Consider the following 13,784-nt stretch of genomic DNA (forward strand, 5'->3'; position numbering starts at 1 on the left):
CACACCATACAGAGAGCAGCTGCTACTTCCACTATGCTCCTCAGCCCCCAGCAAGTCATGTAAGCTCACAGAGGGAGAAAATAAATGGGAAAGGATGCAGCAGGAAACTGAACTGTTTGTTCCCCTTTTCAGGAGCAGGCTGTACTGAACGTAGGAGGGATGAGCACATGCTGGGGAAGCAGGGACCATGCCACCAGCCCAGCACAGCCAAGCCAGGGGCACCTCTGCCAGCACACGGCTGGGCTGAGCCCTGATGTGCCAACAGAAACCAGACAGGTCAAAGCCGAGAGGGAATCTTCAACACTGCTGCATCAGCAGGAGGCTCAAAAGCAGCAAGATGATTCCAGCTCTGCCTCCATCCATTTCTCCTTACATTTAATTCTCTCACGTGTTTTTCTGCTTGCTCTGTGCCAGTCTCCCACTCCACTAGTGCAGTGCCATGCACACTGTGCGGTTCTGTTCAGCACAGTGAGCCCATCTGCTGCTCTCCTACCTCCTACACTGCCCCTGCCTGCTGCTGCTCAACATTACTGCTCCTTCTCACATTCACACACAGAGAAGATCTCCAGCTTTGCGATGAGAAACAGATACAGGCTTGGAACAAGCTCCATGAGTACAGCAGATGTGGAGAAGGAATATTTTTCATTAAAACATTGGATAGCTGTAACAAATCCAGACAAAGCCTGAGAAGACAGGGTCTTCTTCAGTCAGGCAAGTAAATGATACTGCTGGTACTTTCTGATACATCCTTGACTTCTGCACAAAGAAGAGGAGCTGCTGCTCTTTCTCCACAGCCATGCACAGGTTAAGGGCGGCCCTGCAAGGCAAAAGCCCATTTTGCACCAGGCTGAGAGGGACTGAACGCAGCACAGTGAGCAAACACGGCTTTGCATTCAAGCCTACAAACTCCAGGATCCTGGCAACTTGCTGAGAGCAACAGGTTTGTAAAGGGATGCTGCCTCCTTTGCCACTTCTGCATCTCACAGCCTGCAGAAGGCAGCATCTGCCAGTTCCTGTAAGTGACTGCACCTAGCAGAAACAGTGCAGGGCCCCTGGTGAGGGCTCCATCAGAAGCTTTCTCCTCTCCTGCTGCTGCCTCTCCAGTGCTGCCCCTGAAGGACTGTCCCACTTGCTCTCTAGCTCACTTCACCACCAAGTGACACACTGTCACCCTCCCAGCAGATCCACAGCTGCAGCTCCTCATACAGCCCCCAGGTGCCTCCATGCAGCCCTGTCTCAGCCTTCTGCTCCTGCTTTTGGGAACAGGAACACAGAGAAAAGAGAGAGCAGATGGTCCTGGCAGCAGGACTACCTGAGCATCCCTGCGTGAACTCACAAGCAAGCCCCACGTCTTGAACTCCTTCATGGCACAGACATTACCACAGTGTGTGGTTTCACTGTTCACATAATTGTAAGTACAAAGCTCAGACTCCTGCAACAGCCCTCACATTTGCAGGTGGGGGGGAGACAGAAGAGCACACAATGCATGTAGCAGAAGATTCACATGGGTACTAAAGCCCACGAGGCTTCATCTGCACAGCAAGCTGCCAGGCAAGGCAGAATTCTGCAGCCCCACTGATCAAAGCAGCTTAGCCTCACCACACTCAGCAGCAAGGAGTTGAAGGTTTTGCACCTCAGGCTCTCCTGCAGTCTCTTCCTTTGGGAAGAATAAAGAAGCTGCAGGCAAGCCTGTGTCACTGGTATTGGATCCTGATGCTTTAGAGAGACCAAGAACAGATGGCAGGGTTGCAGGGGGGGGGGCAGAATAAAATAAAAAAAAAAAAAAAGGGCTCTCCTCACCCCGATCCTCCTCCAAGCACCCTCTTCTTCCCTGCAGCCCATGGTGGCACCTCCAAGAAAGACTGGTGTATGCTTAGCAACAGGTGTGAGAGACCTGCCCTGCTCCCAGCATTCTGACAGCTCACAGCTCTACCTGCACAACAAACCTGCGAGTCAAGCCCAAAGCACATAACCCAACCCAGCACATCAGGACCACTGCTGCCTTCTGTACGCCCTGCCCAAAACGCAGCCATGTCTCATGCAGCTCTGTGAGGTGGGACAGAAGCCTGGCTAACAGCCTCTCATGCCATTCCTGCTCCAGCCCTCTGCCAAACAGGAGCTTCTGTTCTGGCCAGACTGCCCTCACAGGGCTGACGGGAGCCAACAGAACAAGCAGACCGCTGGTACCTGCGCTCTGGAAACAGTCTGCAAGTGATGGGTTGCTCCTAGCGAAACTTAAGGATTGCAGTGACTGGCAAATATGATCATGCAGCCCCTTTTCCCAAGAACTCTCTACACAACGCTGCTCAGAGCCGTAGCAGGAAGAATTCAGGCTGACCTGCAGAACAGGGAACCAGGAACATTCCCTTTTTGACCATCTTGGAAAAACTTCATCTTAAAAAATTAAAGAAATAGATACTGCAAAACCTTCCTGGCAAATGCAGACTTCTCAGAGTAGAAAGTTATCAATGTAAAAAGTTGGTAAGCACACCTGGAACAGAGCCTATCTACAACACTGGATACATACACGCACATTGAGGGGAAAACGATCAGATAATAAAAAACAAGGACAACAAAGGCCTCAAAGAATACTTTTTAATTCAAAATTAGCAAAGCAGGTCACACTGTAAATGCAACACCTGCAATAATTCATACCTTACTCTTGTTTTTTAAATAACTGAGAATTCAGAAAGAATGCAAAGACATTTAAAAACCTCAGATGCAGAAAATTTGAAGAGGTGGGGGAAGAAGTTTCGTCCACACCTCTGAAGAGCTCAACCCCAATGACTCCAAGACCTCCTCCACACTCCCCATCCAAAGTAAACTTATGGGAGGAGAAAGTCAGGAGCTGCTGGACAGCTTCCACACTCTCCAACCCTTCAAAGAGGCTCCCAGACTGGGGCATGCTGCAGGAGCCCATAAGGTGCCCAGCACATGAGACTGAGGCCTCATCACTCCACCTCTCTCATGGTCTCACTGCTTCTGGTGCTGTAGAGGAGAACTGTGCACTGACAAGCAGCTGCACAGGAGCTGCTGGAGAGGAGTGGGGGGGGCTGTTAAGTTTGTACCGGTGAGAGGAGCTGCAATAGCAAGGCAGGAAGCTCTGCCTCTGGCAGTGCAGCACTAGTCCCTGTGTCCCTGAAACACTGCAGCCCCTTGGATATGTTCCTGCAGTTACAGGAGGAGCTCCTCCAACAAAGAAACATAGTTCCCCACTACCACCTCTGTCTGGAGCCTTTTACTCACTTGGCAGCTGCTCTGCATGCTGGGATCGTGGTGGGACAGAAACCAAATTCTCCCCCCATGCTGCCCAAGGGACTCTCCAAGGGCAGCAGTCTGCAGGGTCTGGACAATGGCTGCTGACACAGGAGGAGCTGCAACGCATTCTCAAACTCACTCACTACAGAGAAAGCAGAGCACGTCAACGTAGAGGAAAGGAAGCAAAGGTCTTAAATATGCTTCCTGTCCTCTCCCTCTTCACCAGCTCCAGCACCCGCTGCCCTAACAAGCCAGAGGGCTGCAAATGCTAGGTCATGCCTGCCCCAGGGGGTGTGGTGGCAGGGGAGCCAATGTCATCTTCCCTCCTGGTTCTGCCCCAGTTCCCGTGGCACCCAGTCATGCTCACTGTGGGTCCAGCTCCTCCGCTCCCACAGGGCTGCAGGCCACTGAAACAGGCTCATTCCCACGGACGCCGGTAGCCTGGTGCCTTCAGCCAAGAGGCTTGGCACACCCCCGTGCCTCTGTCCATCCGAGGCTCAGAACACTGGGATCTTGTCCCTGCGCACCGTGTCCAGATCATCATCCAGGGTCAGCAGGACCTGGGGAGAAGCTCAAGGTTGCAGGTCTCGCTGGTCACCTCACAGTTAAAGGAAAACAAGGAAGAGAAGGAGAGGCTGAGGCCCCACAGCAGAGCAGGACTCACCAGAAAGGAAAAGAACAAAGCAGCTGCAGAAAGGAAGTGCCAGACATCATGGTCATCAAAGAAGCCCAGCAGGATGCACGACCGGTTCTTCTCTCGGGACTCTGCCGGAGTCTCCTAGAAGGGAGAGCAGGCAATCAGGACTTGACACCAGCACACAAAGAACCCTGGCCACATACACAGAGCCCTCTGGAGGATTTCCTGCCTTAACCCTCTATGAAGGAGCCCAGAGAAACAGCAGACATGAGACGAGGACATGGCAATATGCAGTGCAATACTGCACAGCTGGGGATGGGTCTGAGATCGTGGCACAGAGCTCAGGAGAACCCCCTCTGGTCACCACACCTGATGTGCAGCATAGCACAAGCTGCAAAACCTCCACTGGATACTTCTGCAGCAAGCCCCTCATTGTCACGGTGACAGAGAATGCATCCAGTCCAAATTTAAAAGCCTCCCAGGCCATATGGGGTCCCCACAGCCCATGTTATTTCCCATTACTCATCTCTCCAGGGACAATTTTGCCAGCTACTGTTGGTCAGGATCTGCTCCGTTGTCTTCAGATCACCAGGTTGCCCTATCTCCCATAAGGAGGGCCTCAAGATCACCACTCCACAGTGGCTATGGTGGTGATGGGTTGACATTGGACTTGACGACCTTAAAGGTCTTTTCCAACCTTTGTGATACCACGCGTACAGTTATTTTGGCATCAGCACAGCTTCCTGCACTCCCTTCCTGACCTGAGAAGGAAGGTAGACCAAGGCTCTCCCCCACAGTATTGTGGTTTGGTTTTTTTTTTGGTTTTTACAGAAAAAGAACAATAGGAAGGGAAGACGAGAGACAGACATGGACAGAAGGATAGCAAAAGGGAAACATTACCTCCCAGCTGCTGAGGGTCTGGAAAAAGAAGTAGAGGGCAGCCGCCCACACCACTGCTGTGGCCACAATGCAGAACAAGGGAATAGGCAGGAGCTTCTCAGAGCTGCGGATCTGCAAGGAGGGATGTAACCTCACAACAAGTGCTTCCCAGGGGCCAGAGCAATGCACAGTGGCAAATAAGCCTGGCCTGTTCACCTCCACCAAGTGTTGCCCACCCCAGGAAGATGCAGTCCAGCCACCAAGATCACTGCACAGCATCCCCTCCCAAACAACCAGTGCTTTATCTCACCCCAAGTCCCACAGGGACCTCTCCATGCCCCTCTGCATGGAACCCAGATTGCAGCTGAGAGGAGGCTCATACCATCCTCTTTAGAGATGGGCAGAGGCATGACAGCAACAGCCACCTCTTTTACCTTCATGATGATGTAGAAAGCCAGGTACAGCAACAGGTTACAGATGAAGATGCCCAGTATGTAGGAGGCAAAGTCTCTGGGCCGATACACCAGCCCAAAGATAGCACTGAGGGTAGAAAGGGAACAAGAGACATTAGACAGCTTCTTTCACTGGGGACAGGATACATCCCCAAACTGACAAACACCTGCTGCTCCGCTCAGACCACAGGACGTTGCAAAACGGCTGCAGCCCTCCCAGTTTCCTGAAGGAAATAGTGTTCACCTCAGCTCCTTGCTAAGAAACAAAGCAAAGCAAAATAGCCTCAGATCTGCTCATCCACTGAGAGCAGCCAGATATTCCAGAAGGGTAGAAGGGTTCAGGAAGTCTGGACACTCCTCACAAAGGAAATCTTGAAAGCACAGGAGCAGACTGTCTCCCTGTAAGATGAGCCAGTGGGGAAGAAGGCTGGCATGGACAAACAAGGAGCTTTTTCCTGAGGCTCCTGAAAAAAAAAGACAATCTACCTCCTATAGAAGAAGAGACGGGCAACTTGGGAGAAAGTACAAGTTGGGAAGAAGTATCAATCTGCCTGGGGGTAGGAAGGCCCTACAGAGGGATCTGGACAGGCTGGATAGCTTGTCCTAGACGAGTGAAAAGAAGGTCAACATGACCAAGAGTCAGGTCCTGTACTTCCCCCACTACAACCCCAGGCAACACTATAGGCTTGAGACGGAGTAGATGGAAGACAGTGTAAAGCAAACAGACCTGGGGATATTGATTGATGCTTGACTGAACACGAGCCAGCAGTGTGCCCAGGTGGCCAAGAAGGCCAATGACCTCCTGGCTGGTACCAGGAATAGTGTTGCCAGCAGGAGCAAAGGAAGTGGTCATCTCCCTGTACTCAGCCCAGGTGAGGCCACACGTTGAGTACTGCGTTCAGTTTTGGGCCCCTCACTACAAGTGAGACATTGAGGCCCTGGAATGTGCTGAGAGAAGGACAATGAAGCTAGTGAGGGGTCTGGAGCACAAGCCTTATGAACAGCAGCTGAGGGAACTGGGTTGTTCTGTCTGGAGAAGAGACTCATAGGAGACCTTATCACTCTCTAAAATTCCCTGAGAAGAGGTTTTGGTGAGGTGGGAGTTGGTAGGTGGCTGGTGGATGATTGGACTGTATGATTTTGGAGGTCTTTCCCAACCTTGGTGATTCTATGATTCTATTATATGGGCAGGAGCACTGCGTTGCTTCCACCCTATGGCCAAACACATCACACTCAGTAGGGCTTGGCTCCAGATCTCTGTATTTAGTAGAAGGCATATCCTTGAGAAGCAGCTTTTGAGAAAAGCAGGAGTTAAGGGCAGTTATTTCAGGTCTTATCCAAAAGCTTGTCACTCCAACCATGCAGCTACTGCTGGGCTCTGCAACTGTGTCAAATGTCTCTGTCAAGCCTCCCGCAGCTGAGCTGGGCTGGAGCTCCCACTATAGAGGATGGGTTTGCACAGCAGAACATAGCACAGTTGTATCGTGCCAACCCTGGGCAAGCTTGGTCCAACAGGCCACTAGACAGCACCAGCAAAACACTCAGAGGTGCCTCAGGTATCACTGGAGCACGCTGCTCTCAGAAGAGCCCCAGCACAGAACAATCACAATGACACTGTTGCATTTCCTCCCCACCCAAGGCCACCTGTATCAAACTGAAGCCCACATACACACGTAGGCAAAACACCACAGCCCACTACTTACAAGGACCAGTTGACTAGGTTTCCAACGATGAGCAGCACCATCCTGTCCTGAAGAAAAGACACCAATGATTACATGAAAGCAGAAGGAAACAAGTGGACTTTGCCTCAGAAACTCAGGCTATCATTGCCTGAGGGTTTGGAGTCTGGTTCCCATAACTGCACATGTACCTGGCTCTTGTATTTACTCCATGCGAAGGAGTATTCGTGAGATGGATGCTGCTCTGGCCCTCACAGATTTGAAGAGAACATTGCATAGAAAAGATTAAGCATCTAAATAGAAGAGTCAACCCCTCAAGAATCATTCTCTGAAGATTCACTTGCCTGCAAGTCATTTGGCTAAGTTTCCACTGTTTTCCTAGTTAACTTCCTTACACATAAAAACATACTGCACAGAAAAATGGCATGTTTGAAAGAGGACACAGGGTGCTTTGGACAGCCTCCTGCACATGTCCATGGAACCCTTCCCCCCTCCCCCCCCCTTTTTTTTTTCTTTAAAACCAGTTTTACCATTAACAAGGTAAGAATTCCAACTATAGAGGGCAAAATAGATACATCTGTGTTTCTTATGTGTTTGTGCTTACACAACTACTTTCATGGACTAGCTATTTCAAGCCAGTCAGGCTTATTTTATGCCTGCATGCACCCTTTGCTTGCAAAATACAGTCTGATCAAAGAATAAAAACAATAAAGTAGAATTCATAAATAAAGATCTAATTTGGCTTCAAGCATTAATTAATGCTCTGTGCTGAGAAGAAAGCAATCACTAGGATGCAAGGTAACAGCTATTGTTTCTTTTTTCCCCTCCTGTCTGCCCCAAAACACTGCAGAAACTGCAGTAGTCACTGCATTCCTTAGAAGGGATGCACTGCACTGAGCCTTACACCAACTCCTTTGAGCTGATGTCCCTAGAAAGAAAGAGCAATGGTAAATTCTATCATACTTGTGTCACTTTTGCTCTGATGTTCTATTCACCAGGCCACAGATCAAGGAAGTTCTGGTGCAAATAAAAAGCTCCAGCAGAGATCTATAACTGCACACTGGTGAGAGGTAGAGGGACAGAAGGGAAGCAGGCAGCACTGCTTTTTTTAAAATAGCCACAACCCTCTCTTCTGCACACTACCTAGAAAGCAAACAAATGCTGAAGGAGGTGCAGAAGAGTGAGAAATCACCTACCATGTACATTGGTCGACTGCACTGCTGGATACAGTCTGTGTACAGCACCATTGCTGCCCGCCGAAATATCCCCAAGTCTGACAAAGGAGAGAGCAGAAGTCAGTATAGCTAGAGTGAACTCCATAACACCTGCTAAGTAAAGAGGCAGGCACACACTGGCTGAGGACCCAGGCTATGATGGTCAAGGTTTCCACAGATTCATTTCTTGCCCTCTGGAAGTAGTCCATGCTGAGCAGGACAGCAGGTGGACAGTGTTCGCTCAGAACAACAGGTTAAAAACCAAACATTCTTGACCCTGGTGCTGCTCAGAAGTCAGATAGGCTCTGTCTGAATGCAAATATGTTGGCTTTGCCACCACTCCCCTTCAGGGGAGATGTTCATGGAGGAAGGGGAAAAGTGCTTCCCATGGAACAACGTGGAGGGAGACACAGGAGACCCTCATCTCTGTTGAGAGTGGTATAGAGAGGCAAAACACACAATGCCCCTGCTACAGAAAATAAATAAAAACCACTGCAGAATCTCCTCTGGAGAACCATCAATAGCAGTGAAGACAAACAGACACACATGCATGCAAAGGTCTCTCTTTAGTCACAAATGTGGAGCTCAAAGACTCCTGTGTTGAGATCAGGGCTTTTCTGTGCTACACCATCCCCTTCCTAGGAAGGAGCAGGCCCTAGCAGAGCTGCTGGCAAATAAACTTCAATTCTCAAGAGCCAACCCCAGGGTGGCACACAAGCCCACCTTCCACATGCATCCATGCACCCCCAGCTTCTCCACCACTGCTCAATCATTTCAAAGAATGGGAGCTGCTGCCAGTTACCTGAGTCAGGGCCATCTGAGGCAGACAGGAGCAGAAGAGGAAGGAGAAACATGTTTGTAAGCAGAGCACGTGAGCCAGGCTCCCCACCAGACCTTCTCTTCCCTCCCCACCTAGTACACCCTTCTGGAGCATAGCTCAAGAGACAGCAAATTGGTCCTGCTGATTCCCATTGTCTGGGAAGCCACAGCAGGATAACTTCAGAGACCAGGAAAAGCTTCAGGTGAGGGAGAGGAAAGGATAACCCCAAACACAAGTGCAGGCCACAGGACTGGCCTTACAGTTCTACACAAGGCCACAGAGGTGATTTGCAAAGACTCCATCAAGAAGCACCCACAAAACAGTTTGGTTGTGACACTTACCCATCTTGAAGCGGCCCATGTAGTAGATCTGGGTGCTGAGGGCCAGCGAGGCCAAAACATGGATCAATGAGAAAATGACCCAAAACCACATGTCGTTTTTCCCAAACACCTGAAAGCAGAGATGTATTGGAGAAAGAAAAAAAAGGAAAAACCCTGGGCATGTTACCAGCAGGCTGCTCCTTTTCTTTCCTGTATCACCACAGAGCATTAGACAATCTTACTGAACACTGAAGAAAAACCCCTATTAACTTCCAAGTCAAAAATCAAGTCTACAAATCCAAACAGAGACGAAGAAAGCAAGAGGAGCTTAGCACTTCTGGAGAACAAGCCACTACTTCTGCATGCCCCTTCAGATAAGGTTGATGACCTTGAAGGACCACAGCTGGCTCAAGAAGCAAAAACATTGGGACCCCTAACTAAGCCAGGCAAGCTCTCCCCGCAGAGCTAGGCAGCAGCCCCCTGGCCAAGAGAGAAATTTTACACAGGCAGTCAGGGAGCCAACCATTGGTTCAGCAAGTGCACTGTGGCAAAACCAGAAGTACAAAGTGTTTCTATTATAACCTTTTTGTTTATTTAAGGACTGGAAGCGAATTACCAACCCAAGTTAATGCTGTGTTAAAACTTTAGTATTTCCATTATACATTGAAGAGTTCAAAAACTCTAGTCTGCTGACAGGCTACAACTATGCACCTCCCCTCCTCTGGGGCCACAGAAGGTGCTTGAACTTCTCAATTTGCATGGGGGAAAAAGTAAGCAGAGAAGCCTTCTCTTTATGAATGGAGAAAGAGGCACATACAGCTTAGAATCCCCACTCTACAACCTGAAAACATCTCTCAACAAAATATTCACCATCCCACAATAAAAGTCCAGCAGTTTGAACCGAGGCATGCAAATCTAGGATCACAGAAGGACTTGGGGTGGAAAGAACCTTAAAGCCCACCTAGTTCCCAATCCCCTGCTGATAGCAGAGCTGCCACCACTACATCAGGCTGCCCACAGGCTCATCCAACCTGGCCTTGAACACCTTCAGGGATTGGAAGTGCCCATCAAGCAGAGTAACAAGAAATTCTTGGAAATTCTCAAGTTTACCAGCTATTCCTTTCTGCCTTATCCCACAGTCTCCTATCTGCAAGAGATCGATTGCTATTCAGTGCTACTGTAGGACAGAGAGGGGCTACCAGTCTGCTGAGGCCTAGCCAGTAGTTCAAAGCAAGAATTCAACAGATTTTGCCTGGTTACTGCTGAATGTAACAGTCCTCCAACTGGAGAGAAGCAAATTGAAGAAAGAGGCACAACAAGCAACCAGGCTGTGAGGATAGCTGTCTTGGAAAGGAGAAAAAAAAAATAGAGTACTAGGAAAGCAAGTACAAGTAGCTGCTTAACAGCTTATTGAGCTCTGACGCTTTCCCTGGTCTCCCCACGCATTTCCTCCCCAGAGAAAAAGGCAGATAAGAGGAAGCCATACCACTCCAAGGACAGCGAGGCAGATGACCACAGCAAACGAGGCATAGGCAGAGTAGGCACTAGCATTGATGTCTGGGTGGCGGGTCTGGTAGAGCTTAAGCATGCAAAGTCCTGCAATCATGTACATGAAGGAGGTGTCTGTGGAAGGAGCACAACAGAAATAGTGAAGACAGGTGCCAGCAGGCTGAGAAAGCTGCTCAAAGCACATACAGTGAAGCTATGCTACGTCGTACAGCAGCTTGCGCTTTGCTACCCTGCAGTACATCTGTGCTCCTGGGCAACAAAGACAATAAAAAGGCATCAGGGCCCAGAAACAGGCAGGAAATTACAGAATGGTTGAGACTGGATGGGACCTCTTGAGATGATCTGATTCAGTTCCTCTGCTCAAGCAAGGTCAGCTGTGACAGGGCTGCCAAGGGCCATGCCCTGTCAGGTTTTCAGTATGTCTCCACAGGAAACCACAAACTCCAAGCAATCCGTTCCAATCTCTCCCCACCCTTCCAGTTTTTTTTTTTTAAAAAAACCATTCTCCTGTCTTTGAACGGAGCTTCCTTTTTTCATCCAAAGATTCACTGTCTTCTGACCAAGCCTGGAAGCTTTGCAAGAGTAGAAAGGTGAGAAATACTTGTAACTCTGCAGAAGATAGAGATGGCAAATCCTTCTTCAAGCACAAAAGATGGCAACTTGTCTTACCAAACTGGAAATTAGAGTAATTGGGGCAGACATGGTAGCAGGCACTGAGCACCCCTTCCATCATCAGAGCAATGCCCATAGCATAGAAGAGCCCAAAATGCTTTGGGATCCCATAATCCTAGAAGAGAACAGAGGCAGACAGAAGGCACCCTCACTCTTCTGATCACAAGAGAGCTTCCACTCTTTGTTACCTCAATCCTCCTAAGCCCCCACACTTGTCCTTCAGCCCACGTGTAATTGTATCATACTGCACAGCTGGCTGAATCCACTAGCAACAAATCCAAAATAATTACACAGAAACTTCTGGTCTGAAGACCTCAGTATCTTGGAACTGATGTCTTGAGACCAAAAAATCCCACTGTAACACCACATTTAGAAGGATGTTAACTAACCAGGCCACACTTTTCACAAGCCCCGTTAGAAACATGTTTAACTTTTAGTACAAAGGAGCCTCCTCCTCTGTAGAAAGCAGATGGTCCTTTCCACTGCCTGCTTCATCATCACAGGACAAAGCAAGGGTCCAGGCGTGCTCCCAACCAGCTCATCTGCCCCAGTTCTTCCACAGTGAACAATGGAAGAAGAGCTACAGGAGTAGCTCCTCAGCTCATCTCTCTGTCTTTGTGAGACCAGACTGGGCAACAACAGCAACACAGACACACCACAAGCAGCAAAGTGGTGGAGTAGCAGGTGAGAATGTGCTCCACCTCCATCTTTTGTCAGGGGGGGAAAAAAAAAAAAAAAAAAAAAAAAAAAAAAAAGAGGATTTCATCCTCCAGCAAGGAGTGCAAACTGAAAACCACTGTGCATTACCCTTGTTGTTCCCATGCCGCCCTCCCTCCCACCACCGGTCCCACGCAACCATGTACCCACTAGGGTATAGACATCTTTCATCTCCATGGCCCGACGGTGGAGAATGTCTCTGCGCAACACAATGAGGAGAAAGAGAAAGCCCAGCAGCATGTGGCCCACATTGCTAAGGATGTTGTTGAAGGCACTGCAGGGAAAAAGAGGGTTTAAGACAAGAGCATCACAGAAGCAGGAAGGTGAATCCCAGGCCACAATAAACTGAATTCATCTAGTTCCCCACCACCATCCTCCACTTCAGCAGCTGCCAAACACCTGCCAGTTTTACACAATGGAGGACAATTTCAGGCTGAGTACTTCTTCATCTGCTTCAACTGATTTAATACTTTCTCTGTAAGATTCCCAACTCTGGGCTCTCTTTGCACTCCAATGTTACGGTAGAAAAATGCTGCACTGAAAGGACTATTCTGAATTGCTTTTCAGAGCTGCTTCTCTTTGAATACATGCGAAAGCATCCAAAAGAGTACATAAGGCCACTACTGGTGGCAAGCAGTTTTGCTGGGGCAAACCTGGTGCCACATAGGCCTGGATGCACATCTTACTGCAACAGAAAGCCACTGCTGAGCTCAACTGAAAGCTCGGGGTGACTCTGCTCAGAGCCCTAAACTCTCAGTATTCTTTTCAGTGTGGTCGCTGTGAACCCAGTAAGGAAAAAACCCTGCCTAGGCATAGCATGAGGCACAAGGCAATAATGACTGCAGGACTCACCTCAGCACCCCAAGTGGATGAGCACACAGAAAATTGTAGTAGCAGATGTCTTGATTGCCTGTCACATTCACTACCTGGGCAGAGTGGAGATGGGAGAGCTGATGTTAGTGAATCCTCTCTGTTTGAATGTCTTTGCATCGTGCATGCACTGTGTTTACACAAGTTTGATGTGCCATACTGCAGATACAGCACCTGAGGGCTGCAACTCTGCAGGCACTACAGCCTGCAAACAGCTTTTCAGAAACCACTGCAGCTTAGAGCCTGCAGGGTCCTGAAAAGCAGCAAAACTAGCAACAGCAGCTTAGGGTGCTTCAAACAGGACATGTGGCTGAGCTCTTGACTGCTTTGAAACTCAGCTGGTCTTTTTGTTCTCTTTGCCTAGTTTAAGTGCTTGGGGCAGAGCAGGGACCACCTGCCACTGTTCCAGAAGAAAGTCAATGTGTAGAAGTGAAATCGGTTTGGAAGGATGGAAAGATGTATGTAGGGACCTGGAGGCAGCCCAGCAGTAGGACTGCCATAAGGGAGTACTGACATCTGAAAATGAAGATTTTATGAGTAAGAGTCAAGACGTTGCCACAGGCCACAGACCTGACAGCACTCCTTACAGAAAACATACTTTGTGTTTGTATCCTGCAACAAAACAACAAGGGTGAAAAGTAGGTCTGCTTGCAAGTCTCTGAGTAACAGCTCAGGGCTATGGAAAACAAAACAGAAAAGAACACTCATATCATAGCCAACTGCATTTGCTTTCAGCAGGTCCCCAGAGAGGATAGCA

The 13,784-nt window shown here is 49.1% G+C and overlaps 1 protein-coding gene across 2 annotated transcripts in view; it reads right to left on the reverse strand.

Moving 5' to 3' along the window:
* Positions 1 to 2,581: 2,581 nt before the first annotated feature.
* Positions 2,582 to 13,784, reverse strand: part of SIDT1 (SID1 transmembrane family member 1) — a 41,386-nt gene continuing 30,183 nt past the window's right edge. Inside the window, exons 15-26 of one of the 2 annotated variants that reach the window (XM_052702959.1) lie at positions 13,010 to 13,083; positions 12,308 to 12,431; positions 11,438 to 11,555; positions 10,746 to 10,882; positions 9,281 to 9,389; positions 8,922 to 8,936; positions 8,102 to 8,178; positions 6,930 to 6,976; positions 5,209 to 5,314; positions 4,796 to 4,906; positions 3,923 to 4,036; positions 2,582 to 3,818 (exon numbers count right to left, since the gene is read on the reverse strand). In XM_052702959.1, coding sequence (XP_052558919.1) covers positions 3,756 to 3,818; positions 3,923 to 4,036; positions 4,796 to 4,906; positions 5,209 to 5,314; positions 6,930 to 6,976; positions 8,102 to 8,178; positions 8,922 to 8,936; positions 9,281 to 9,389; positions 10,746 to 10,882; positions 11,438 to 11,555; positions 12,308 to 12,431; positions 13,010 to 13,083 — 1,095 coding nt within the window. In that variant the 3' untranslated portion in view covers positions 2,582 to 3,755. The remainder of the gene's footprint in view (positions 3,819 to 3,922; positions 4,037 to 4,795; positions 4,907 to 5,208; positions 5,315 to 6,929; positions 6,977 to 8,101; positions 8,179 to 8,921; positions 8,937 to 9,280; positions 9,390 to 10,745; positions 10,883 to 11,437; positions 11,556 to 12,307; positions 12,432 to 13,009; positions 13,084 to 13,784) is intronic. The other variant, XM_052702964.1, reaches the window with a different exon arrangement.

The sequence above is a fragment of the Tympanuchus pallidicinctus genome, unplaced genomic scaffold, assembly GCF_026119805.1.
Source record: "Tympanuchus pallidicinctus isolate F22 unplaced genomic scaffold, pur_lepc_1.0 scaffold10, whole genome shotgun sequence".
In the NCBI taxonomy this organism is placed as follows: Eukaryota; Metazoa; Chordata; class Aves; order Galliformes; family Phasianidae; genus Tympanuchus; species Tympanuchus pallidicinctus.